Below are 24,603 nucleotides of genomic sequence, written 5' to 3'. Positions count from 1 at the left end.
CACATAGAGTCTACTGAAGCCTGCAGAGCAAGGCCTTGAGGAAGTACACTGCCGTGCACACTCATTTCCAGAGTGACCTAACATAGCAGCTATTTACGACTCAATCATGTTGTTAACATTTACAAACTCATAGAAAAAGGCAGCCAGTGTTCATACAAACAACACAATAGCACAAAAATGTTATCTATGTTTTCATTTTCTCCTCAATTTGTGCAATGAAAAACATGTGGGTACACTGCCAATTATTTATTCTGATTTGTCAGCAAAACAATAAGGCTACTTTCACACTTGCGTTGAACGGTATCCGTTGCATTGCGTTGTGTAACGGATGCAACGGATGTGTTGCATATAGTGACACAACGGATGCAACGGATGCTGCAAAACAACGCAATTCGTTTTGATTTTTTTTTTTTTTCCCGGTTTTACCAGCGGCAGACTATAGTGAACGATCAGCTGATCGTTCCCTGCAGCCGGCCGCTGGGTGATCAGCTGATTGCTCCCAGTAGCCGGCCGCCGGGTGATCAGCTGATCGCTCCCGCCCGCCGGGTGATCAGCTGATCGCTGTCACTTGCCGGCGCCCGGGCATGCCGGCGGGCGGGCGCTCAGCTGAGCGCTGTGACTTGCCGGCGGCCGGGCATGCTGGTGGCCGGTCATTCAGCTGAGCGCTGTCGCTTGCCGACGGCCGGGCGCTCAGCTGAACGTTCGGCCACCGCGAGCCAAAATAAAGTTTGATTTAAAAAAAAAAAAAAAAAAAAAAAAAAGAGCATGCGCAGTGAAATCCAGAGGATTCCGCTGCTCAAAATAACGTTACATGCTGCGTTCCTCCCGCTGGGCGGAAGCAACGGAGCGTCGCCCAGCGGAAGCAACGCAGCTCCTTTTGGTACAATCCGTCAACCATACAAGTCTATGGGAAACAGCGGAATCCGTTAACGGATTCCGCTGTTTCCCAAAAGGGCGGATTGTAACGGAAGGAAAATAACGCAAGTGTGAAAGTACCCTAAGACAAAAAACCTTTGGTGCCAGAAAGAACTATTCCAGATATTTTGTCTACACTTAAGGAGCACACACTGTATAGTTATAGAAGGCAGTCTACTGTATAACACTACGAGTGAACAAGCCCTGGCACTGAATCCAGCTATGCCAGTATCATCGCTCTCTTTCAATTTCTCTCGCTCTCAAATAAAAGACAGGAAAAATGTGTATTAGTAGTGCCCAACGTTTTATGATTGAAGACGTTGTCCTTTTAAATCCAGATATATACTGTTATATTTACCTTTAAAGGAAATCTGTCAGCAGGTTTTTGCTATGCAAGTTAAAGCCAGCATGCTGCAAGGGTTAAAACATAGAATTCAGGAACACCTATTTGGTCACACTCCGATCTGTTTATTTGCTATGTTTGTTTAAGAAACAGGTCCCTTATAATTCCCCCTTCTCTGACTGACACTTCAGTGTCAGTGTATAGTCTCTTTAAAGAGCCTGGTGTTGGCAGGACGGCTCCCTGGGCTCAGCTACATGGCTAAATCTAAAAATTCTGATTGTGTCAGAACGGTTGCAGCCACTGATCTAAGTGATACATCGTTGGATTCAGGATCTTTTTGCCTACATCATGCTGCTCTCAGATGTGGTAGCAAAAACCTGCCGACAGATTCCCTTTAACCCTAGAATGCATACTTGGGGCCTCGCAGGCCTGATAGATCACTTGTTTTCTATAGTAGATTTCTATGGTTGCTCGTTGTAGGGTTAACAAACATTAGCGGCTGTAGGAGTGAGGTGACCACTGACTGATGAAACCATTAGGCATACCACATTGTAAAATATGCCATTTGTTAAGACAAAAGGGCACAATATGAAACATGAGAAAATGAAAAACGCCCAGGAGAGAGAACAGTGACTTTATGTTCATTGTAATTCCTCTGAAATGCAGGTTTACTGTAAGACCCTGCACACAATTACATAAATCTGTAATTAAATACCTAAAATAGACCAGTGCAACGGCACTAAAATACTACAGTGTGTAGAGCAATACCAGCTTTGCAGGTTTCAGTGTTAAATACTCATGTGCTTATTCCAACAGATTAATTCTCAACGGCTTTTTATCTGTTTAATAAGGTTATACCAAGAAGAATATTATAGCAATGCTAGAAAAAGGAAGTATTAGATATAAACAGCTCATTGTATATACTCAGCAATTAGATCAACAAAATGGACATTAAAACTAATGACAATATGGTCAGGAAGAATACACACAAACTATTGCATGACTTTCAGTGGCTGCTTCTGACTCTTTTGGATATGATGGTGTTGATTCCCATTTCCTTATATCTCAAAAGGGCCCAAAATTCACAAAAATGTGTGTAAATACCACTTGGATAAGATTTTTGATAATAGATCTTATACATCCTGCAGAGAAAACTCTATCTATCTATCCCTCTATCTATCCATCCATCCATCTATCGCTCTATCTATCTATCTCTCTATCTATCTATCTATCTATCCATCTATCCCTCTATCTATCCCTCTATCCCTCTATCTATCCATCTATCCATCTATCTATCTATCCCTCTATCTATCCCTCTATCTATCCCTCTATCTATCCCTCTATCCCTCTATCTATCTATCTGTCTATCTATCCATCTATCCCTCTATCTATCTATCCCTCTGTCTATCTATCTATCTATCTATCTATCTATCGCTCTATCTATCACTCTATCTATCGCTCTATCTATCCCTCTATCTATCTATCGCTCTATCTATCCCTCTATCTATCCCTCTATCTATCGCTCTATCTATCCCTCTATCTATCCCTCTATCTATCTATCTAGACATATTATGAGACATATGGCAATAGTATATCAGCCACTCACATATGTGTGCAAATAAAGTGAAGTCACTGTACATATAGAAAAAAACAAGCAGTATATAAAACCATGGGGAAACACTCCACATGAAAAGAAACTCAGGTGTGGTGGATTCGTGGATTTACTTCTTTAAGTGAGGTTGCTGCACATTGTGTTACATCTATTTAAATGATTGCGGAGTTTTGCCACATGCTTTTATAAACCGCCATAAATTTGACTTGCAACTATTTAGCATATAATTAGTTATACAGATTCTTGTCATGTTACTGCATTGTTACTGTTTTTCTCCGAAAAATAAACATTTTAATTTTTATTATTTTGTTAGTATTTTGTAAATCTACCTTTAGCTATCAATACTCCCTGAATCCTTCTTGGAATACTCTAGACCAGCAAATCTGATCCCAGGTCTGTTCTACATGTTCCCAATGTTGGTACATACTGGTCAATTCACTTGGGTATCAATACAGCTTTTTCTTCAACTCTACCCACAAGTATTCAATAGGATTGAGGTCTGGGGACTGTGGGTGGCAATCCAGCATCTTTACTTCATTGTCATTTAACAATTTCTTCACCAATCTCGACGTATGCTTTGGGTTGTTATCCTTTTTATTCCCATAGTGCTTAAGTGTATGAAGTAACTCATCTTGTAGGATACTCACATAAAGCTCAGCATTGAGACCATCATCAATCCTAGTCAAGTTTGGCTAAATCAACTGTATTTGACAGTTCCTTCAATTTCTCGATCCATTAGCCCCTTTTTCCCTTCTTTCTTCCAGACCCATTTGCAGCTATTAAAGCCTAGACTATTGACTTTCAACTCATCGCTCCAAATCACCCGTTTCTAAGCTTCTACTGTCCAATTTTTGTACTTTTTTGCAAACTCAAGGCGCCACTTCATATGACAATATTGAAGTCGAAGCTTCTTCACCTTTTTTTCGGGTACCATTCCTGACTTGTGTAAGGTGCGTTGCATGATGCTTGCATGGACACTTATCATCTCACTTTTACAATGTATACAAGCCACCTCCACTTTTGTGTATGTCGGGCCAAAACTAATAGACCTTGTGATGAGATGACTTTTTGACTCGGTATTTTGCCTGGACGTCCACCACTTGGCTTTTGAATGAATGGATGGACTTCATTTCGTATTTTTCTAACTGTCATGACACTCACATGATGCAGTTGGGTAATTTTCTTGGCCGAGAGACCAATATCGATGAGCTGGATGATGCTGTTTCTCTTTTCTTTGGAAAACTTCTTCATGGCTGCTCATAAACCAGTGAACTTTTGCTTGGGAATCAAACTGATAACACACTGAGCTATTTGGGAATGTGAGAACAGATGGAAATTTGTGGTATACAAGAAGAAAAAGGGTTTTCCACCACCAGGAGCAAAACAATAACAATGCAGTGACATGACAAGAATCTGCATAACTAATCATATGCTTAATAGTTGCAAGTCAGAGATAGCCAAGGTGATTGCCTATAAAATGAAGATAGTCTCACGGTTGAAGCTGTAAAGGATGGTGAGATATGGAGTCTGGAAATCAAAAGTTAAAGTCATTGTTACCCTTTTACTCATCAGTGTCGCCATATGTTTCATATTATGTCTCCACACACATAAAGTAAAAGAATTGTTCTTGCGTATTGACCTCATTATATTATAATATAATTTATTTAATCACAGCACTTATTTGTGTTCTACCATCTATCTACCTATCTATTTAACCATCTATCCAAGCTATCCATCCCCCGTCCTACTTACAGTCATATGAAAAAAAGTTTAGGCACCCCTATAAATGTTAACCTTTTTTCTTTATAACAATTTGGGTTTTTACAACAGCTATTTCAGTTTCTTATATCTAATAACTGATGGACTGAGTAATATTTCTGGATTGAAATGAGGTTTACTGTACTAACAGAAAATGTGCAATCCGCACTTAAACAAAATTTGACCGTTGCAAAAGTATGGGCACCTCAACATAAAAGTGACATTAATACTTTGTAGATCCTCCTTTTGCAAAAATAACAGCCTCTAGTCACTTCCTGTAGCTTTTAATGAGTTCCTGGATCCTGGATGAAGGTATATTTGACCCTTCCTGTTTACAAAACAATTCCAGTTCAATTAAGTTTGATGGTCGCCGAGCATGGACAGCACGCTTCAAATCATCCCACAGATGTTCAATGATATTCAGGTCTGGGGACTGGGATGGCCATTCCAGAATATTGTAATGGTTCCTCTGTATGAATGCCTGAGCGTATTTGGAGCGGTGTTTGGATCATTGTCTTGCTGAAATATCCATCCCATGCGTAACTTCAACTTCGTCATTGATTCTTGCACATTATTGTCAAGAATCTTCTGATACTGAGTTGAATCCATGCGACCCTCAACTTTAACAAGATTCCTGGTGCCAGCATTGGCCACACAGCCCCAAAGCATGATGGAACCTCCACCAAATTTTACTGTGGGTAGCAAGTGCTTTTCTTGGAATGCCGTGTTTTTTTGCCTCCATGCATAACGCCTTTTTGTATGACCAAACAACTCAATCTTTGTTTCATCAGTCCACAGGACCTTCTTCCAAAATGTAACTGGCTTGTCCAAATGGGCTTTTGCATACCTCAGGCAACTCTGCTTGTGGCGTGCTTGCAGAAACGGCTTCTTTCGCATCACTCTCCCATACAGCTTCTCCTTGTGCAACATGCGCTGTATTGTTGACCGATGCACATTGACACCATCTGCAGCAAGATGAAGCTGCAGGTCTTTGGAGGTGGTCTGTGGATTGTCCTTGACTGTTCTCACCATACTTCTTGTCTGCCTTTCTGATATTTTTCTTGGCCTGCCACTTCTGGGCTTAACAAGAACTGTACCTGTGTTCTTCCATTTCCTTACTATGTTCCTCACAGTGGAAACTGACAGCTTAAATCTCTGAGACAACTTATTGTATCCTTCCCCTGAACAACTATGTTGAATAATCTTTGTTTTCAGATCATTTGAGAGTTGTTTTGAGGAGCCCATGATGCCACTCTTCATAGGAGATTCAAATAGGAGAACAACTTGCAAGTGGCCACCTTAAATACCTTTTCTCATGATTGGATACACCTGCCTATGAAGTTCAAAGCTCAATGAGGTTACAAAACCAATTTAGTGCTTTAGTAAGTCAGTAAAAAGTAGTTAGGAGTGTTCAAATCAAGAAATTGATAAGGGTGCCCATACTTTTGCACCGGTCGAATTTTGTTTAAATGCGGATTGCACATTTTCTGTTAGTACAATAAACCTCATTTGAATCCAGAAATATTACTAAGTCCATCAGTTATTAGATATATGAAACTGAAATAGCTATTGCAAAAACCCAAATTGTTATAAAGAAAAAAGGTTAAAGGGGTGGTTCACCCATATTTTTTATTGTCTAGATCGATATTATATTGAGAAACAATGTTTCTCTCAATTACCTTGTGTTGGCAATAGTGCCTGTGAGAGGCGTTATTGCAGACCGCTGTTCCCTGTTCAGTGACGTACCCGTCAAATGCTGCCACGTCACAACCGTGCAGCTGGCTACAGTCTTCCAGACTCTGAGCTGTGAGCGGTGTTTCACTGCTGTCACAGCCCATTTGCTCCCCCCTCCTACCTCCCTCCTAGCATGGCGCGTCTCCTGCTCCCCCCTCCCTCCTCGCAGAACGCTGCAAGCAAGAGACGTGCTGTGAGGGAGGAGGGAGGAGGAGCAGGGAGCAGATGGGCTCAGAATGTAGCCGGCTGCACGGATGTGACGAGGCAGCATTGGACGGGTACGTCACTGGACAGGGAACAGCGGTCTGCAATAGCGCCTCTCACAGGCACTATTGCCAACACAAGGTATTTGAGAGAAACATTGTTTCTCAATATAATATCGATCTAGACAATAAAAAATATGGGTGAACCACCCCTTTAACATTAGTAGGGGTGCCCAAACTTTTTCATATGACTGTAAATCTTTTGCATTCTGGAGGAAAAATGGTCTTCAAAACTTTGTATTTGAACAAAATTTGGCAACTTTGTGCCATTTAGAATGCAAGCTATAAAGATATACAGGGTTAATAAAAAATAATAGCCGCAGTATCCCCAACTGAGAGGACATAACACAAATATATTAACATGAAAATACCCACTATTTATTCAAGTTTTATCTATACGACACAAATGTTTAAAGTGATTGAAACTGGCGAAGCGGTAGATGTCTACATGGTGGTCCTGTTCCGTCCAGTATATCCTCGAATATGGACTCAACTGTTTCAGTGATGTGTTCTCAGGTTGATTTACTAATGTTACGCTGGCCTCTACGTTCACCGGATCTAACACCCTTCGATTTCTTTCTTATTTCTTTCTTTGAGGCTATGTCAAAGAATCAATGCATCCGACACTAAGGGGTGCTTCACACACAGCGAGCTCGCTGCCGAGATCGCTGCTGAGTCACGCTTTTTGTGACGCAGCAGTGACCTCATTAGCGATCTCGCTGTGTGTGACACTGAGCAGCGATCTGGCCCCTGCTGCGAGATCGCTGCTCGTTACACACAGCCCTGGTTCGTTTTCTTCAAAGCCGCTCTCCTGCTGTGACACACAGATCGCTGTGTGTGACAGCAAGAGAGCGACAAATGAAGCGAGCAGGGAGCAGGAGCCGGCGTCTGACAGCTGAGGTAAGCTGTATCCAAGATAAACATCGGGTAACCAAGGTGGTTACCCGATATTTACCTTAGTTACCAGCCTCTGCAGCTCTCACGCTGCCTGTGCTGCCGGCTCCGGCTCTCTGCACATGTAGCTGCTGTACACATCGGGTTAATTAACCCGATGTGTACAGCAGCTAGGAGAGCAAGGAGCCAGCGCTAAGCAGTGTGCGCGGCTCCCTGCTCTCTGCACATGTAGCTGCATTACACATCGGGTTAATTAACCCGATGTGTACTGTAGCTATGGTAGGAGAGCAAGGAGCCAGCGCTCAGTGTGCGCGGCTCCCTGCTCCCTGCACACACAGCTGTGCGCTGGTAACTAATGTAAACATCGGGTAACCATACCCGATGTTTACCTTAGTTACCAGTCTCCGCAGCTTCCAGACGGCAGCTCCGTGCAAGCGCAGCGTCGCTTGCACGTCGCTGCTGGCTGGGGGCTGTTCACTGGTCGCTGGTGAGATCTGCCTGTTTGACAGCTCACCAGCGACCATGTAGCGATGCAGCAGCGATCCTGACCAGGTCAGATCGCTGGTCGGATCGCTGCTGCATCGCTAAGTGTGAAGGTACCCTAAGCCAAAGAATCTGAATGACCTGAGACAATGTATCACTGAAACAGTGAAGTCCATATCTGTCCATACTTGTACAGTAGTGTATAGATAAAACTTGGATAGATAGTGAGTCTCCTCATCTTTATAAAGTAGTGCTATGTTCTCCCGATAGTGAATCACCCTGTTGGATCAGTTGGATCACCCTCGTATTTACAATTCATCTGTATTTTTACAAGGCTACAAGATAGCTATAAGTAGGTGTAATTGTATTAAAAGCAACAGTAGTACATAACATTGTAACAAAAAATACTAAAGAAAACTAAATACACTTTGTGGCATTTCCTTTAACCACATCATTCCCTTGATGTATTCAAGCTGTCATAGGAATAGGCAAGAGTCTATTTTGGGAAAGGAAATGTTTAATAAATTTCATTTTGAGTAAACAATTCAGTGCTAACAAACGTGAGGATGTCCTTCCCTTCCTGTATTGTAGTAAATGTCTAAGTGTAATGTATAGAGTTTATATCTGTTTTTTAACTGAATAACTGGGAAATATACAGTATTTTTTGGATTATAAAATGCACTTTTGCGACAAGAAAAAATGTAACTAAAAATGTATGCATCTTATAGACCAGAGGTATATGCCTGTGAAAAAGAACAATGACACAGTGTCCTTCTGTAACGCTGCGTCCCTGCACTCCTTGCTCTGTTGCAGGGATGCGCTCTGACTCACCGCTACGGCCGGGTCTTTCCACGCTGTCTAGCGTCTCTGCTTCTCCTCCATGTGAGTACTCCTTCCCCTACCTCCCAGAGTCTGTGCGCGCATCACAGCATCTTCAGGAGTGCTTCTCAGGAGTGCGCATGGGCCGCTGCCCCTCTCTTAAAGGGCCAAGGCGCCACTCCCAGGAAGTGTCTCACAGCCTATTGCTGAGAGACACTGGGTATTTAGGGTAAGCTCCCACTAGCGGAGTTGCCTGATCAATGCTTAGCTAGTCAGTGTCCAGTACTCAGCTAGCTAGTTGTCAGGTCCCCTTGTCTGTCCCATATGTTCAGTCCTGTTGGTTCCCTGTCCTGTTGGTACCTGTGTCCATCCCGGCCATGCACGCAGCCTCAGCTACCTCGGTGACCCTCGCTACACCAGAGACAGTGCCCGTCTATCCCAGCTGTGCCTCCAGATCTCAGCTACCTTAGTGGCCCTAGTCACACTAGAGACTATGCCTGTTCGTCCCAGCTGTGCCTCCAGCCTCAGTTACCTCAGTGGCCCTCGCCACATCAGAGACTGTGCCCGTCTGTCCTGGCTAAACTAACAACCTCAGTTACCTCGGCAGCCCTTGTCACACAAGAGACTGTCTGTCCGTCTAGGTTGTGCCTTCATTCTTAGTCATCCCAGTGGCTCTCGCCACACCAGAGACTGTGCTTGCCCACCCTAGCAGTGCCATCTGCCACTGCTACCCTCGTAGTCCCTGTTTACACTTAAGACTCAGCCTTGTCTTCTCCTGTGTCACCTGCCACAGTCCCAGTCCCTGCCCTGGGAGTAGCACCTGGCATTCGCCTCGCGGTGGGTGCTTAGTCAAGCCCCTATCACTAAAAGGGAAGGCTCGCCCAGTGGTCCAGTGGGTCCACTTTTACTTGCCACAGTACAATCCCTGGTGGTGAGCGTGACACCTTCCCAGTCACTAGTAGAATTTCTTGCTCTCCTCTTGCCCAACACTGATCTATGTGGTTGATGCAGGGCATTAGAAGAAGCTGCAGGTCCTGAACAGCAGAAGGAACTTCTACCTGTCTAGCTCAAGAATCTTTCAGGTCATGTGATCAGTCACATGCCTGATAGGAACTGCAAAATGTGGTAATGTATACAGTGTGTTTGTGTGTATATTTGTATATAAATGTGCATGTAGCATAGCTGTGTGTGTATATAATATGTGCATGTAGCAGAGCTGTGTGTACATGGCAGAGCTGTTTGTTGATGCAGCCGATTTTTTTTATGCAAACGAACTGTGTGTATTTACTGGACATGTAGCAGTGCTGTGTATATGTGTGTGCCAAGAATGTATATTTTGTGTGTTGTATAACTATATTTGTATAATAGACATACTGCAGAGAATTTTACTCAAGTGCATTAAAATTTGTGTGTTTGACCCCTGCACTTTACAATACCAAGAAAGTTTTAATAAGTATAGTAGGAATAATGTTCTTCCTATTTTCTGCTGTCTAAACCTGGGTTCTTCTTCTGGTAAGGTGTGTTTTATAATATAGTATTTACGAATATTCATAGTTATTTATACTGAAACCAAAGTTCTGTGATTTTTTTTATAGACCTGTTTTTGCGATGGTAGGATGATATGCATCATTTCCTCTCAGTGACTGATTTCCCCCAACACCAGACACATTGCCACATAGCAATTCAGCTCTATAAGTATAAACATCTGCCGTCCACGTTAACGTCCCAAGAATTTTAAGACTGCACGTACAGTGCAAGAAACAACTAGAGGAATGCGTACAGGCAATTGAAAAACATTCACAAAAAAACTGGAATCCTTGATAAAAAACAATTCCTGCTAAAATTAAAAATGTAATTTTTCGGTGAAGGCACCAACTCTATTGCCCCTTCTGCTCTCCCTACAAGATATACAATCAAATATTTTCTTTCTTGCTAAAAGTTTTAGAAAAATTGATCTATGGATTTCTGAGATGTGATACCATGCCATCGGCTTCATCCTAAGTAGTGCGGCATTACAGAAAATATCACTAGAAAACATAATCTCACTTCCAGACAAAATCTGGATTTAGGAGTACTAACACAATATCATGAGGCTATTAAGTGATAAGGCAGATAAAGTAAAGGTGCTTCTCAAATTCTGAAAGAAATACATTTCCTTTCAACGCTCCTACTGACTGAAGATGGTTATTACAGAAACTGGGATCCTTTGCTACATATGACTTTCACAGAGGTCATTATTGCAAGAAAACCATCTTAAATCCCTATAAAAAAAAAATCCAGGAGACACACACAAGTATTGCTTCATAGAGTATGTTCACACAGTGCTTTTTTGCCGTATTATTTCCGCATGAAAAACACAAGGCGTTTGCAAGAAAAATGTGCATATATTACGCCACTTTTGATGAGTTCTTCATGATTTTTTCATGTGTTTTTTTATAAATTCACTTGAAAGGATAAAGGCAGCAAAACGATTAAAGTATTGATATGCTCCAGTTAAAAAAATGCACCTCAGCTCATACACAAGGAAAAAAAAAGTTTGAAGGATATTTTAGCAATATCATTTATTTTGCAGCTAATGTCAAACTAAAATGCAGCAAAAATGCCATGTGTGAACATACTCTTGTGTTGTGGAAAATTGATTTTTAAAAAATGTATAAATAATATTTTAGAACTCACAATACGAACTAAAATATATTTAATACTCACCAGAACACGATCTCCTAGGCGTAGATCCTTGTCTCCCTTCTTCACAGATCCACTGTCCGAAAGGTTAGATCCTGACTCATTTCCTGTTTTCATGGTGCTGTTTAACACACTTTCCCGCAAGGGAACAATTCGGGTGGTCAGCGGTGGTGTGGCGGTTCCTGAATGCAAAGACAAGTTCTGAGTTGTCAAAGACTCCACTGAATGTGAATCGCTCCCTGTACCGTCAGGAAGTCGGGTCAGCTTAGAAGGCCTGGTAAATATCCCTTGTAGAGGTTGACACTCAAAATAACGTACTCCACCTACAGAGCCATCATTTTTCCCAACAGGATCATCCAAGACAACACCTGCCCATTGACCTGGAGCAAACTGGGTTTCTCCTAGATACTGTACAACTCCAGACTTTATTCCATTGACCCACACACGTTCACCAACTACAAAGTCTCCCAGAAACTCATCCCCCACTTCGGTAATCTTGGAACTTGATTTTTCAGCACCCACTGACGAAGTTGAACCCTGTTTATGCAAAGGAGAGCCTGTAAAAAAAAAAAAAAAAAAAAAAAAAAAAAAGTTTACGTATTAGAAACAGTAAATTGTATTTATTTTCTATAATTACGTTTCAATGGGAACAATTCCAAGTATAGAAACAATAAAAAATCAGTTCCAGGTTTATTTTCTTTTCATTGGTTTAAACTTAGGAATCTTAAATAGTGATGAGCAAGCATATTCGGGTGCTCGGCACTCGTAACGACTAGTGATGAGAAAGCACTACCATGCTCGGGTGCTCAAACTCGTAACGAGTAGTGATGACGAGCGAGCCTTTCCATGCTCAGGTGCTCGGTACTCGTAACGACTAGTGATGAGCGAGCATTACCACGCTCGGGTGCTCGGTACTCTTAACGACTAGTGATGAGTGAGCACTACCGTGCTCGGGTACTCTGTACTCGTAATCAGTAGTGATGAGCAAGCACTTCCATGCTCGGGGGCTCGGTACTCGTAACGAGTAGTGATGAGCGAGCCTTTCCATGCTCAGTGCTCAGTACTACTAACGACTAGTGAAGAGCAAGCATTACCATGCTCGGTACTCTTAATGACTAGTGATGAGTGAGCAATACCATGCTCGGGTGCTCGGCACTCGTAACGAGTAGTGATGAGCAAGCACTTCCATGCTCGGGTGCTCAGTACTTGTAACGACTAGTGAAGAACTAGCACTACCATGCTTGGGTGCTCGGTGCTCGTAATGAGCAGTCAGAAGCTCGGATGGGCGCAACTCGTGTACTGAATATAATGGAAGTAAATTCGAAACTCGAGCATTTTTCCTGAAAATCTTCTAGCAAAATGCTCAATTTTCCCATTGAGTTCCATTATACTCAGTACATGGAGTCAAGCCCATCCGAGCGTCCAACTGCTTGTTACGAGTACCGAGCACCGGAGCATGGCAGTGCTCTATCATCACTAATCTTAAACTATGCATTAAAGTCCTGCAAACACCTATTAAATGTGGCTACAGTGGTTATGAGATAGCTAAATATACTGTTCCTGTAGGGTTGGGTTACTTAATAAGGTTGATCCTACTGAAAGATTCTCTTTAATACATTAAAACAACAGACTAAGTAATATAAATACCCAACCCCACCAGGAGTTTCCTATATAAACTAAAGCCAGTGCTATACTGGCTCTATCATGCTGATTTTAGACATACCTTTAGTTGTGAAATCTGATTTATACTTTCTGAAATATAGACAAGTAAAGTTTGTGAAATGCACTGTTATTTGATGAGAGGGGCAACAGAATATCTAATAGGTGGGTTGGGTTTTGTAAGTTATTCCACTGCTCCTCTCTGCCTGCCTGTCCTTCCTCCCCCTGTCTCTGTTATTAGAGGGGGAGGAGGGAGGGTGGAAGGACAGGGGGGAGGAAGGACAGACAGGCAGACTAGCAAAACCTGACCCACCTATTAGATATTCTGTTGCACCTCTCATCAAATAACAGTGCATTTCACAAACTCTACTTGCCTATATTTCAGAAAGTATACATTCAATCTCACAACTAAAGGTATGCTTAGAATCAGCATGATAGCGCCAGTATGGTACTGGATTTAGTTTATATATGAAAATCCAGATGGTTGGTCCTCTTTAATACATAGACAGACCAGGTGCCCCAGAGCCAGACACTCTGTCAGCATTGATCTCTCAGTGAAAGCCATATCTAAATAGGGCGCATAGACAGTGATTGTTGTAATTTGTGAAATTTAGTGTTAAGTAGTATCATTCTAACTGCCTTCCCCATACTGCTGCTTTCTAATACCCAACAATACGCTAAACATTACCATGTGACTGCCATAAATGATATGCTTATGTAGCTGAGTAAGCTAGAAGGACGCCTATTGTAAGGTAGAAGATCAGACAATAACTCGGAAATGTGTGCGGCTAGTGCGGAGACGCGATTCTGTGACTGTTACCATGGCAACTGAGAGAATTTAATCCAAGGTCTATAACAAAAAAGGTATTCATTCAGAACACACATTGTCTAATGCAGTCAAATACTAGAGCAAAACAAAAAGGCTTCACTCTCTAGGAATAATATGAATGTGTACGCTGAAGTGATCAAATGTGATGTCAGTGCAATCAGAAATACTAATTATGGGACATATGGAAGGTTATTCTTATTATAACTGAACGGTGGCCAATTATTAAAGTAGAATGAAATTACTAATAAGAAAGATCACTGCCTGATACATTTCTTGATACACAGATTTCATTCTATGCATCTACCATAATGTGATACTTCTTTAAAGGGAATCTATCATATTAAACATGGTATCTGATCTGTTATAGAGCAAAACAAGCTGAGCAGAATCATAGGTATGTGCCCATAATCAGGACTGGACGTGACAGGTCTTGACCTGCGGGGTCGTGAGCCCCCACCTTAGGAAACCGCAGTTGCTCGTGCCCACGATCAGGGTTCGGGTCGCTGCAGTCTCTCGCTTGTGTTCTCCCTACGGAGGACGCTTGCGACTCCGCAGCAAACAATTGACGTGCTGTGGCTCAGGAAACCGCACTGCAGGTTAGTTTTAGCTGCAGGCCGTACAAGCACAGTGGGCACGGGATTTCTAGAAAAACCATCAACTGTGCTTCGCAGCGTTTTGGATGTAGCAAAAACACTCATGAGGCACACAATTGGCACACTGATGCCATCCAAGTGCAGTCAGTGTATTTCACAGACCCGTAGACATGTATTGGCCCTTGTCATCCTTGCTGCTGAAAAAAATAGACATGAAGATCACCATGGGCTATAATGGTAAGTGTGTTATGTCTGAAAAAAACCGATGCCACATGTACCGGAAACACGTACATGTGAAAGGGAGCTAAACTTGTCTTTCATCAAATGAAATTACAGCTCTTTTTATGCCTAAGAATCCACTGAACAGTTCTATATCCTATTTAGTGATTAAAAGCCATCTCTGTATGATAGTTGTCTAAACATGACCACTCATTAAACTCCTAGGCATACAAAAAGCAGAGATTTAAATTAATAAAATGCAAGTTAGGCTGGAGTCACACTTGCGAGAGACTCACGTGAGTGTCGCATCGCATCACCCGGCATGGCCTCACACTCTCCGGACAGGAGATGGTCAGCTTCATGTATTTCTATGCAGCTGAGATGCTGCTGTCCGGAGAGTGTGCGGCCATACTGGGTGATGCGATGCAAGACTCGCCGAGTCACTCTCAAGTGTGACTCCAGCCTTATGCTAAATCTTTTCCTCCAAAATTATCTCCCTGCTACTACCAAAAAATAGTGCTGCACATACAAAATGACAGGTTCCCTTTAAAGGAAATTACTTATTAGGCTGTTTGCTAAAGTTTCAGTACAATTAGCGTTTTATCAGCAGAAGATTATCACTGCCTGACTAGGTCTCATGTACAGGCCAGTCCAGCTAATCTGTGTATGTAACTCCTCCCTCACCACTGATTTGCAGCCTGCAGACAATACACGGTGTACATAGGAAACTGCCAATCAGGGTGTTGGCGACATTGCACAGGATTCAACACTCTTACCACTGCTACATCTACAGCAGAGAAAACAGGGATTCTATCAAACCTGCACCAAGCAGTTCAGTAAGTAATAGATCACTGGAATCAAGCTCTTTGCCTCGAAGTCACGCTGCTCTCAGATTACATAGCAAAAACCTGCTGACAGATTCCCTTTAATACAACTTTAGGTAATAGTGAATAAAAATAGCAAGGATAAGAGACGGTCTGAAGTTGTCAAGGAAACTGTGCCTGCCTGAGTCTACTATTCCCTAGATGAATTAACGTAGAAAATGGAAAAAAATAATACTAAAAGCCACAAATTCTGTTTCAAACTTGCATTCGTATGCTTCTTTACGTTATCTAGTACTGGCTGAAAAGGAAGCAGGAAATACCTATCCCTTTTTACAGGTCATTTGTGGGTTAGAAATAATGTTAGTCATGTTAAAAAGGTTATCCAAGATTTTTTTTTTTACCATGTGCCTAAAAATTAAGAAGCAGGTATTTACTAAGAGATGGAACTGTCTGCCTGCTATACCAGGCGCCGGCTCATAACAGTCACTGACTATTCCTGCCAGCGATTCAGCGGCTCCACCTCAATACAGCAGCTCTCTTTCTTCCACTCTGTTCTGTCGATGGTCATCGCTGCAGACATCATGCTGTTCGACGGCTGACTACCCGCAGTTAGGCAACAGGAAGCCTGCTGACAATCAGCATGAGGCCCTCTTCACACGTCCGTGTCTCCAGTACGTGCTAGGTCTGTGCCCGTATGTACCGGAGACACGGGCACACGTATACCCATTAAAATCAATGGGTATATGTGCATGCACGTGTTATGCCAGTGGCCCATGCCTCCGTTTGGAGCAGACGTGTGCCGTGTGCTCCACACGGATGCATGTCCATGTTTCTCCGGCAGCACGGGCCCGCACACGTACCACACGGATGTAGTGTGGATGCGGGTGCACGTGACACGCGCCGGAGAAACACACGTGTCATTGTAAAAATAAAAAAAACATATACTCACCTCCACCATACCTGCAGTCTCTGCCGCGGCTGTCCCCTTCTTCCGACCCCCAGTGAATTTGAACAACGCATCTTCTTCACTGGGGGCCGGAAGCCGCGTCAGCGGGGCGTAGCCTGTGCCGGACGCTGTTATTCAGCACCACAGACAGCTCCGGAAGAAACAGGTAAGGCGGGGCTTTCCGTTCTCCGTGTGTTATTACGTATAACACATGGTGAACAGGAATGTGCCACAAACACGGCACACGGGGAGCAAACCACCCCTTTAACATGTACGTGAAAAAATGGATCGTTTTTTTCCCGGACGTGTGAAGGGGGCCTGACAGAAACAGTAACGCCCAATCTACAGTACAGGGTAGAAGATGTGATGTCAGTAGAAGCCGCTAAATCACAGCATGAGTGATATATGACTGCTCTGTGCCAGCATATATCGGTGCTGAGCACAATAGGCAGGTAATTAGTGCTCAGGCCAATTGTAAAAAAAAAGTCCTAAACAACCCCTTTAAGACCTCCATACAAGTGAGACTACCATGGGCTGAGGTAGGCAATATTGGTAGGATCATCCGACAGTTTAATGTGTATGGAGGTCCCCAGGCAGACAGATGATGTCAGAGAAAAGAAGGATACAGCATGTCTAAAGTCTAACTCCATAACCTTTTGTTCTTATGGAGATAAGTCACCGCCATAAGAGTCTGTAAGTAGCACTCCCATAGAAACTACAGGAGATTATCCCAGTCCTCTAGTGTATGGGGGAGTCTGGAGAGATAGAAATTCCCCAATAAGGAATATGGAAATGGATTTTCTAATCCAGAATACACCTTTAACTACTGAAGGATTTCCATGAAAGTAATGTACATTCATCATCAAACTTGAACTCGAAGTTTCAATACATCCTTATGGTATTTGATCTGATTAAAGGGGTTGTCCAGGTTTGGCACGAAAGTCTCCAGTCACTCAATATGGCTGCAGAGTTGAGAATTCTCACATTGCGAATAGAGCTTTCTGTCAAGATTCTTGGATGCCGGTGGCGAAACCGGGTGATCATGTGACTGCAAGCATGTGATATGCATACTCCCAGCCACATTCCAACTAGACATGCGCAATATCGCTCAATACAAAGGAACTGAGTGAGGCTGCACAGCTCTAGTCAGAGTGTGGTAAGAGTTTAGGTAAGAGTGGTAAGTGGCCAGAACTGGAGAACCGCACAATGTGAGGATTCACAAGTCTGCAGCGCCATAGAACGGCATAGAACATGACTGCCAACTGTGAGGTTGAGGTATAGACTGAGGCGCGATCATCGGTGATGTCATTCAGGTTAGCCGCGGCCACAACTGGAGTCCTCCACCTGTGACCACAAATCACCTGAGTGACGTCACCACTGATCTGGCTCAGTCTATCCCTCAACCTCACAGTTGGCAGTCATGTTCCATGGTGTTCGCTGTGAGCTTCAGATGTAACAGTGCTGGAAGCATCGTGGAACCTCGTGTGGATTACGTCGGACCTGTAGGGCTGTTTTGGGGGTTAAAAAAGTGGTGTCTTTTATTTCAAATAAAGGATTTTTTGGGTATTTGTGTTTATTTACTTTCACTTACAGATTAGTGATGGGGGTGTCTCATAGATGTCTCCCATAACTAATCTATGGCTTAGTGGTAGGTGTGGGCTGCTATTAACTCCTTATTACAACGATTGCCACTGCACTAGGGCCCAGTGACAGAACTGGCGCAACTAATGGATGAGCCACTTCTGGGGCGGCTGCGGGATGCTATTGTTAGGCTGAAAAGGGCCAAATAACCATGCCCTTCCCACCCTAATAATATCAGCTCCCAGTTGTCTGCTGTACCTTGGCTGGCTTTAGAAAAATGGGGGGGACCCCACGTCATTTTTTGAAAAAAAAAAAAAAAAAAAAATTTTTAAAAAAGCGTGGGATCCTCTCTATTTTTCATAACCAATGAAATAATACGTTGGGATCACAGGATTTAATCTCTCTTTTTATACACCCTAAAATCTTGTTTACTCTTGCAGCTGCTGCCTGACATTGAGTGCTGCTGCTCAGCTTATTTGTAACCAGAATACACAAGTCTTTCTCCTGTTCTCTAGTCCTGAGTTTACTTCCACTTAATGTATATGCAGCAATAAGATTATATTGTGCATGGTAACATTATTTTGTGGCTGACTGACCATAAAGACATGTCTTGTAAAGTTGTAAACCGATATCCTGATAACCCTTTCTACTGCTAATGATCTGTGTAGATTAGAGGACTGTTTGTTTGATTTTAGGTAAGCAATACGCCTAGGCTATGTAGCGCCCCTGAGACCATCAGGGTGCTACAAGGATCTGCATCCCCACAAGGATGTAGTATACATTTTAATTTTAAATAACTATATAATTGCACAAGAGTATAAACTATAGCCTAATAGACCCTGAACTACGACAGTTACCATGTATCATGAGGCCGTATAAAGCAATTCAAATGGGTAAATAGTCCTACAAGGTTCAAGTGAGGAATCCACAACCAGAATATGATAGCTAAGTTCTATCACGGGCATTAAATGCCGTCCAAAACCAAAAAGAACTGGCTCCATTCATTGTGAGGCTTTGTTGCTGAGCCGAAGGCTAGCCTCAGCTCTGGACTTGTTCAGCATGGCAATGCACTAAGCAAACAAAACCCACATCAGTAATGGTTCTGTTGTATATCAGAACATAATTTTAATGCACATTACCGATCACCTTTATATTTTATTGTGGCCACTGCTATCTCTAGGTATAGCGTATACAGTAGGCTTCATTCATCACATTAGGCCCCATGTACTGCATATCTCTATGGCTGGTTACTGAGTCCAGGCTAAGAATATTTTTACCAAGAATTCTCTAAAGTTGTTGATTTCCACATGTGAACGGAGGTGGTTTGCGCTAGTGGGAATTCCACAGAAGAATGTCACTTCCAAACCACAAAGTTTATTATTGCCTCCTCACAGCTCAGTCGGGTGTCTTAACTGGCTAATAAGCTATTCCTTTCTTATAGCCGGCTGTCGCCTATAACTAATTTTCATCTCAGAGCCACAAATGTACAGGTACTGTGTAAGATTTATTAAGTCTGTCTAATTTTTAGACAATACAAAAATGACTGTACAGTGTGTTATGCTTAATGATAATCCTGGTACATCTTCAGACTGAATAGTCTAACTGTACACCACCTATTAGTTACTTTGCTTGTGCCAAAGCTTTGATGCTTTTGCTCGTTTTTTCGATCGTTGATCGTCATTCCTAGCTGTCACACGTTGCGATGTCGCTAACGATGTGCGTCACAAACACCGTGACCCCAACAATATATCGTTAGCGATGTCGCAGTGTGTAAAGCACCCTTAACTGTACACCACCTATTAGTTACTTTGCTTGTGCCAACGCTTTGGTGCTTTTGCTCGTTTTTGATATACAACATCATAAGTAGACCACGCCCGCTCCAAAAAGCCATACACACTTTTCACAAAGCCATGCCCTTTGCCAGACAAACTACAGAAAGTGTATTAAAAACGCTATGCAAGACATATAACAAAGATTTTTGTTCACCCATTTAGCATAGCAAATGTTCCCAAGGGCTCACCTTTATCAAGGTTCTGTTTAGGTATACAATATGGGTTGATTGGCATTTTTAAGGCCTTTCTTAAGGTATGAGCACACAGCATCATTTAGATGCTAGCGCTGCTGCTGAGTTTTCCCAGGATAAGCCACTTCAGGAAAAGACAACTGTATTGAGCGAGGTTGCGTCCACTAGTCGCGTTCTGATCGTGACATTGCATATCACATACTTGACCACCGTCCCGGCGCAGACACCGACAAATCCTCGCAGTGCCCAGTGCGTGAGCTGGGAAGATTTTGAAGTTTGCAGACACACAGAGTGACTGTAAACTTTACATTCTAGACTGGACAACTCCTTTCATCTAAAAATGTCACACCCCAGGTAAATTATATTACTAAAGACTGTTCTATGACACCACAGAGTTCTATCCTCTGTGTCAATGATAGCCCAAATAATTTGGGTGTACCTAATACCCTATCACTGGAATAAGTCACAAAAACCTTATATAATACATCTAGATATATATTTACATGTACCTTCTTTAGAGCTGGTGCTGCCAGTAACACCAGATCCGGCTGAAGACCTTCCCACTGGGCTGGAGTGTTTTGCTCCCCTTCCTGGGATTTTTAGTCCACTTGGTTTCAGCATATTTGTAGCAATAGTCTCAACCTCTCTGTAGCTTTACTCCTTTGGAAGAATCCGTTCACGTGGAATTGTTAAGCTTCCGTGTAATGGATACTGCTTTCCATGCTTAGCTACCTAAAATATAAAAGACATCATTTTTACATTGCAGTACATTTTCAGTTCAGATGAAGACATTCGTATATTGTTGCATTTTGCGTCAAATTTAAATGTAAACGTGAGAATGTGCATTTCAAGACTTAAAGCAATTTAATAGCAATCTGTCACCAGTAGAATTGTTGGTGTGCGGGAGGTACAGTATAAGCAATGTGCTGTACTGGTTAGCCGAAAGAGAGTACAATACTGTATCCACAAATGCAAATTGATAGACATGCTATATAGTATACACTGTACAATGGTATACAATATACAGTATACAGTACGTACAGTCAGGGCCAGAAATATTTGGACAGTGACACAAGTTTTGTTATTTTAGCTGTTTACAAAAACATGTTCAGAAATACAATTATATATATAATATGGGCTGAAAGTGCACACTCCCAGCTGCAATATGAGAGTTTTCACATCCAAATCGGAGAAAGGGTTTAGGAATCATAGCTCTGTAATGCATAGCCTCCTCTTTTTCAAGGGACCAAAAGTAATTGGACAAGGGACTCTAAGGGCTGCAATTAACTCTGAAGGCGTCTCCCTCGTTAACCTGTAATCAATGAAGTAGTTAAAAGGTCTGGGGTTGATTACAGGTGTGTGGTTTTGCATTTGGAAGCTGTTGCTGTGACCAGACAACATGCGGTCTAAGGAACTCTCAATTGAGGTGAAGCAGAACATCCTGAGGCTGAAAAAAAAGAAAAAATCCATCAGAGAGATAGCAGACATGCTTGGAGTAGCAAAATCAACAGTCGGGTACATTCTGAGAAAAAAGGAATTGACTGGTGAGCTTGGGAACTCAAAAAGGCCTGGGCGTCCACGGATGACAACAGTGGTGGATGATCGCCGCATACTTTCTTTGGTGAAAAAGAACCCGTTCACAACATCAACTGAAGTCCAGAACACTCTCAGTGAAGTAGGTGTATCTGTCTCTAAGTCAACAGTAAAGAGAAGACTCCATGAAAGTAAATACAAAGGGTTCACATCTAGATGCAAACCATTCATCAATTCCAAAAATAGACAGGCCAGAGTTAAATTTGCTAAAAAACACCTCATGAAGCCAGCTCAGTTCTGGAAAAGTATTCTATGGACAGATGAGACAAAAATCAACCTGTACCAGAATGATGGGAAGAAAAAAGTTTGGAGAAGAAAGGGAACGGCACATGATCCAAGGCACACCACATCCTCTGTAAAACATGGTGGAGGCAACGTGATGGCAGGGGGCATGCATGGCTTTCAATGGCACTGGGTCACTTGTGTTTATTGATGACATAACAGCAGACAAGAGTAGCCGGATGAATTCTGAAGTGTACCGGGATATACATTCAGCCCAGATTCAGCCAAATGCCGCAAAGTTGATCGGACGGCGCTTCATAGTACAGATGGACAATGACCCCAAGCATACAGCCAAAGCTACCCAGGAGTTCATGAGTGCAAAAAAGTGGAACATTCTGCAATGGCCAAGTCAATCACCAGATCTTAACCCAATTGAGCATGCATTTCACTTGCTCAATTCCAGACTTAAGACGGAAAGACCCACAAACAAGCAAGACCTGAAGGCTGCGGCTGTAAAGGCCTGGCAAAGCATTAAGAAGGAGGAAACCCAGCGTTTGGTGATGTCCATGGGTTCCAGACTTAAGGCAGTGATTGCCTCCAAAGGATTCGCAACAAAATATTGAAAATAAAAATATTTTGTTTGGGTTTGGTTTATTTGTCCAATTACTTTTGACCTCCTAAAATGTGGAGTGTTTGTAAAGAAATGTGTACAATTCCTACAATTTCTATCAGATATTTTTGTTCAAACCTTCAAATTAAACGTTACAATCTGCACTTGAATTCTGTTGTAAAGGTTTCATTTCAAATCCAATGTGGTGGCATGCAGAGCCCAACTCGCGAAAATTGTGTCACTGTCCAAATATTTCTGGACCTAACTGTATGTACAGAAATTTACTCCCACAACGTGTCAGAGCGCGGTGAAAGTACAGAACCGGAAGTGTGATCAGTGAGTATTTACTCTTATTGCAAAACATTTTTCTTAAACCAAGTTACAAATTTTTAGAAACCTTTGCTTGTCTTGCAAAATGCTCTCAAACCAAGTTACTCTTAAACCAAGCTTCCACTGTATAAGGAAATAGCGGGGGACACAACAGGTAAAAAGTGCTTGTTAGGTACAGTCCAGCCATCAATATAATAAATAGGGGTTTTGATATAAAGCCACCTGAGCCGTCATCAGCCAGTATCTGTCTAACTACAGTTACCATGTGCTATTGGGTACATGGATAATGTAGAGACAGATGAATAAGAGAAAAAAGATAAGGAAAAATGGAACGAGAAACAGGGTAGGGTTAGATTAGTGAAGTGAGGTGATAGACCTGTCTAGTGAGACATGTTTTTAAAGCATACTTAAAAATCTGGGGGCTTGGTATTAGTGGGATTTTGTGGAGTAGTGCATTCCAGAACACTGGCACAGCACAAGAGAAGTCTTGGAGAGGAAATGGAAGGTTCTGATTATGGAGAATGTTAGTCTTAAATCAGTTGCAGAATGTAGAGCAGAGGTAGAGTGATAGACAAAGATGAGGGAGGAGATGTAAGGCGATGCAGAACTGTGGAGGTCTTTGTGGGAGAGAGCGATAAATTTATATTGCACTCTGTAGCAGATAAGCAACCAGTGCAATGACTGGCACAGGGTGGAGGCATCGGTGTAGCAATTGGACAGAAATATGATCCTGGCTGCCGCATTCAGGAAGGATTGTAGAGGATAAATGTTTGGTTTCCCCCTCACCAATCAGTCGAGAGTTACAGTATTCCAGATGAGAATGAATAAGAGCGATGGTAAGAGTTTTCGCAGTTTTAAAGGTGAGAAAAGGTGGGACTCTGAGGATGTGTTTTAGATGCAAATGTTATGAACAAGTGACTGATTGGGTATCGGTAATAAAGGAAAGTTTTGTGTCAAACATAAGTTGAGTGAGTGTGCGGTTTTATTTTTTTAAATGTGATAAAATAAAAGCTGTACTGTGATTGGTTGCTTTCGGAAATAACAATAATTTTTTTCATACCACTTAATATCTATTGAACCTCTAGCAAAAATAAAGCTAGATGGTACTGAGAACAATCATTGTCATGGGAAGTGGACTGAAATGATCTGTCATTTAGTTTCCATATAAAGCGGAGCTCCGGAGATTTAACCTGCTAGCGCCAGTAGCCACAGCTGCATATGAATTTAGTGTGAAAAGCATTAACATTTTACTGGATTATTTTATGGTGAGAGTTACAGCAGATGTGCAAGTAAACTGTACGAAGAACGAATAGTGAAGAAATCTGATCTTATGAATGTTTGCTCCTGTTCTGCATCAGTCTCCACATATTTACAGCGGTACAAATGCAACACTGGTATCTGCTTAGTATGTATAAAAAGAGAGATAATATCCTGTGATCCCAATATATTATTACCCCTCTGTACTCCCTTGTAGAATATGGGATCCAGTATAGGTCTCTACATTTTTAAAAGGATATTGGAACTTTAAAGGGCAATTACACAACATTATAAATGTTCAGCTCACGATTATCTTGCTGTGCAAACAGGTAACTGATCACCCCAAGAACAAGCAAAATGCTTATGAAATTATCTTTTATACAGCACAAAAGATCATTGCTCTTGGCGGTGCAT

The 24,603-nt window shown here is 42.2% G+C and overlaps 1 protein-coding gene across 4 annotated transcripts in view; it reads right to left on the bottom strand.

Annotated features, from left to right (window-relative positions):
• CLIP2 (CAP-Gly domain containing linker protein 2) overlaps positions 1 to 24,603 on the bottom strand; it is a 183,299-nt gene that overhangs the window by 74,469 nt on the left and 84,227 nt on the right. For all 4 annotated transcript variants that reach the window (XM_075336353.1, XM_075336354.1, XM_075336351.1 and 1 more), the window contains exons 2-3: positions 20,687 to 20,909; positions 11,528 to 12,060 (exon numbers count right to left, since the gene is read on the bottom strand). In XM_075336353.1, the coding sequence (XP_075192468.1) occupies positions 11,528 to 12,060; positions 20,687 to 20,798 (645 nt within the window). In that variant the 5' untranslated portion in view covers positions 20,799 to 20,909. The remainder of the gene's footprint in view (positions 1 to 11,527; positions 12,061 to 20,686; positions 20,910 to 24,603) is intronic.

Source organism: Anomaloglossus baeobatrachus, chromosome 2 (genome assembly GCF_048569485.1).
Source record: "Anomaloglossus baeobatrachus isolate aAnoBae1 chromosome 2, aAnoBae1.hap1, whole genome shotgun sequence".
Taxonomy (NCBI): Eukaryota; Metazoa; Chordata; class Amphibia; order Anura; family Aromobatidae; genus Anomaloglossus; species Anomaloglossus baeobatrachus.
This window is presented reverse-complemented; position numbering and strand designations above follow the sequence as displayed.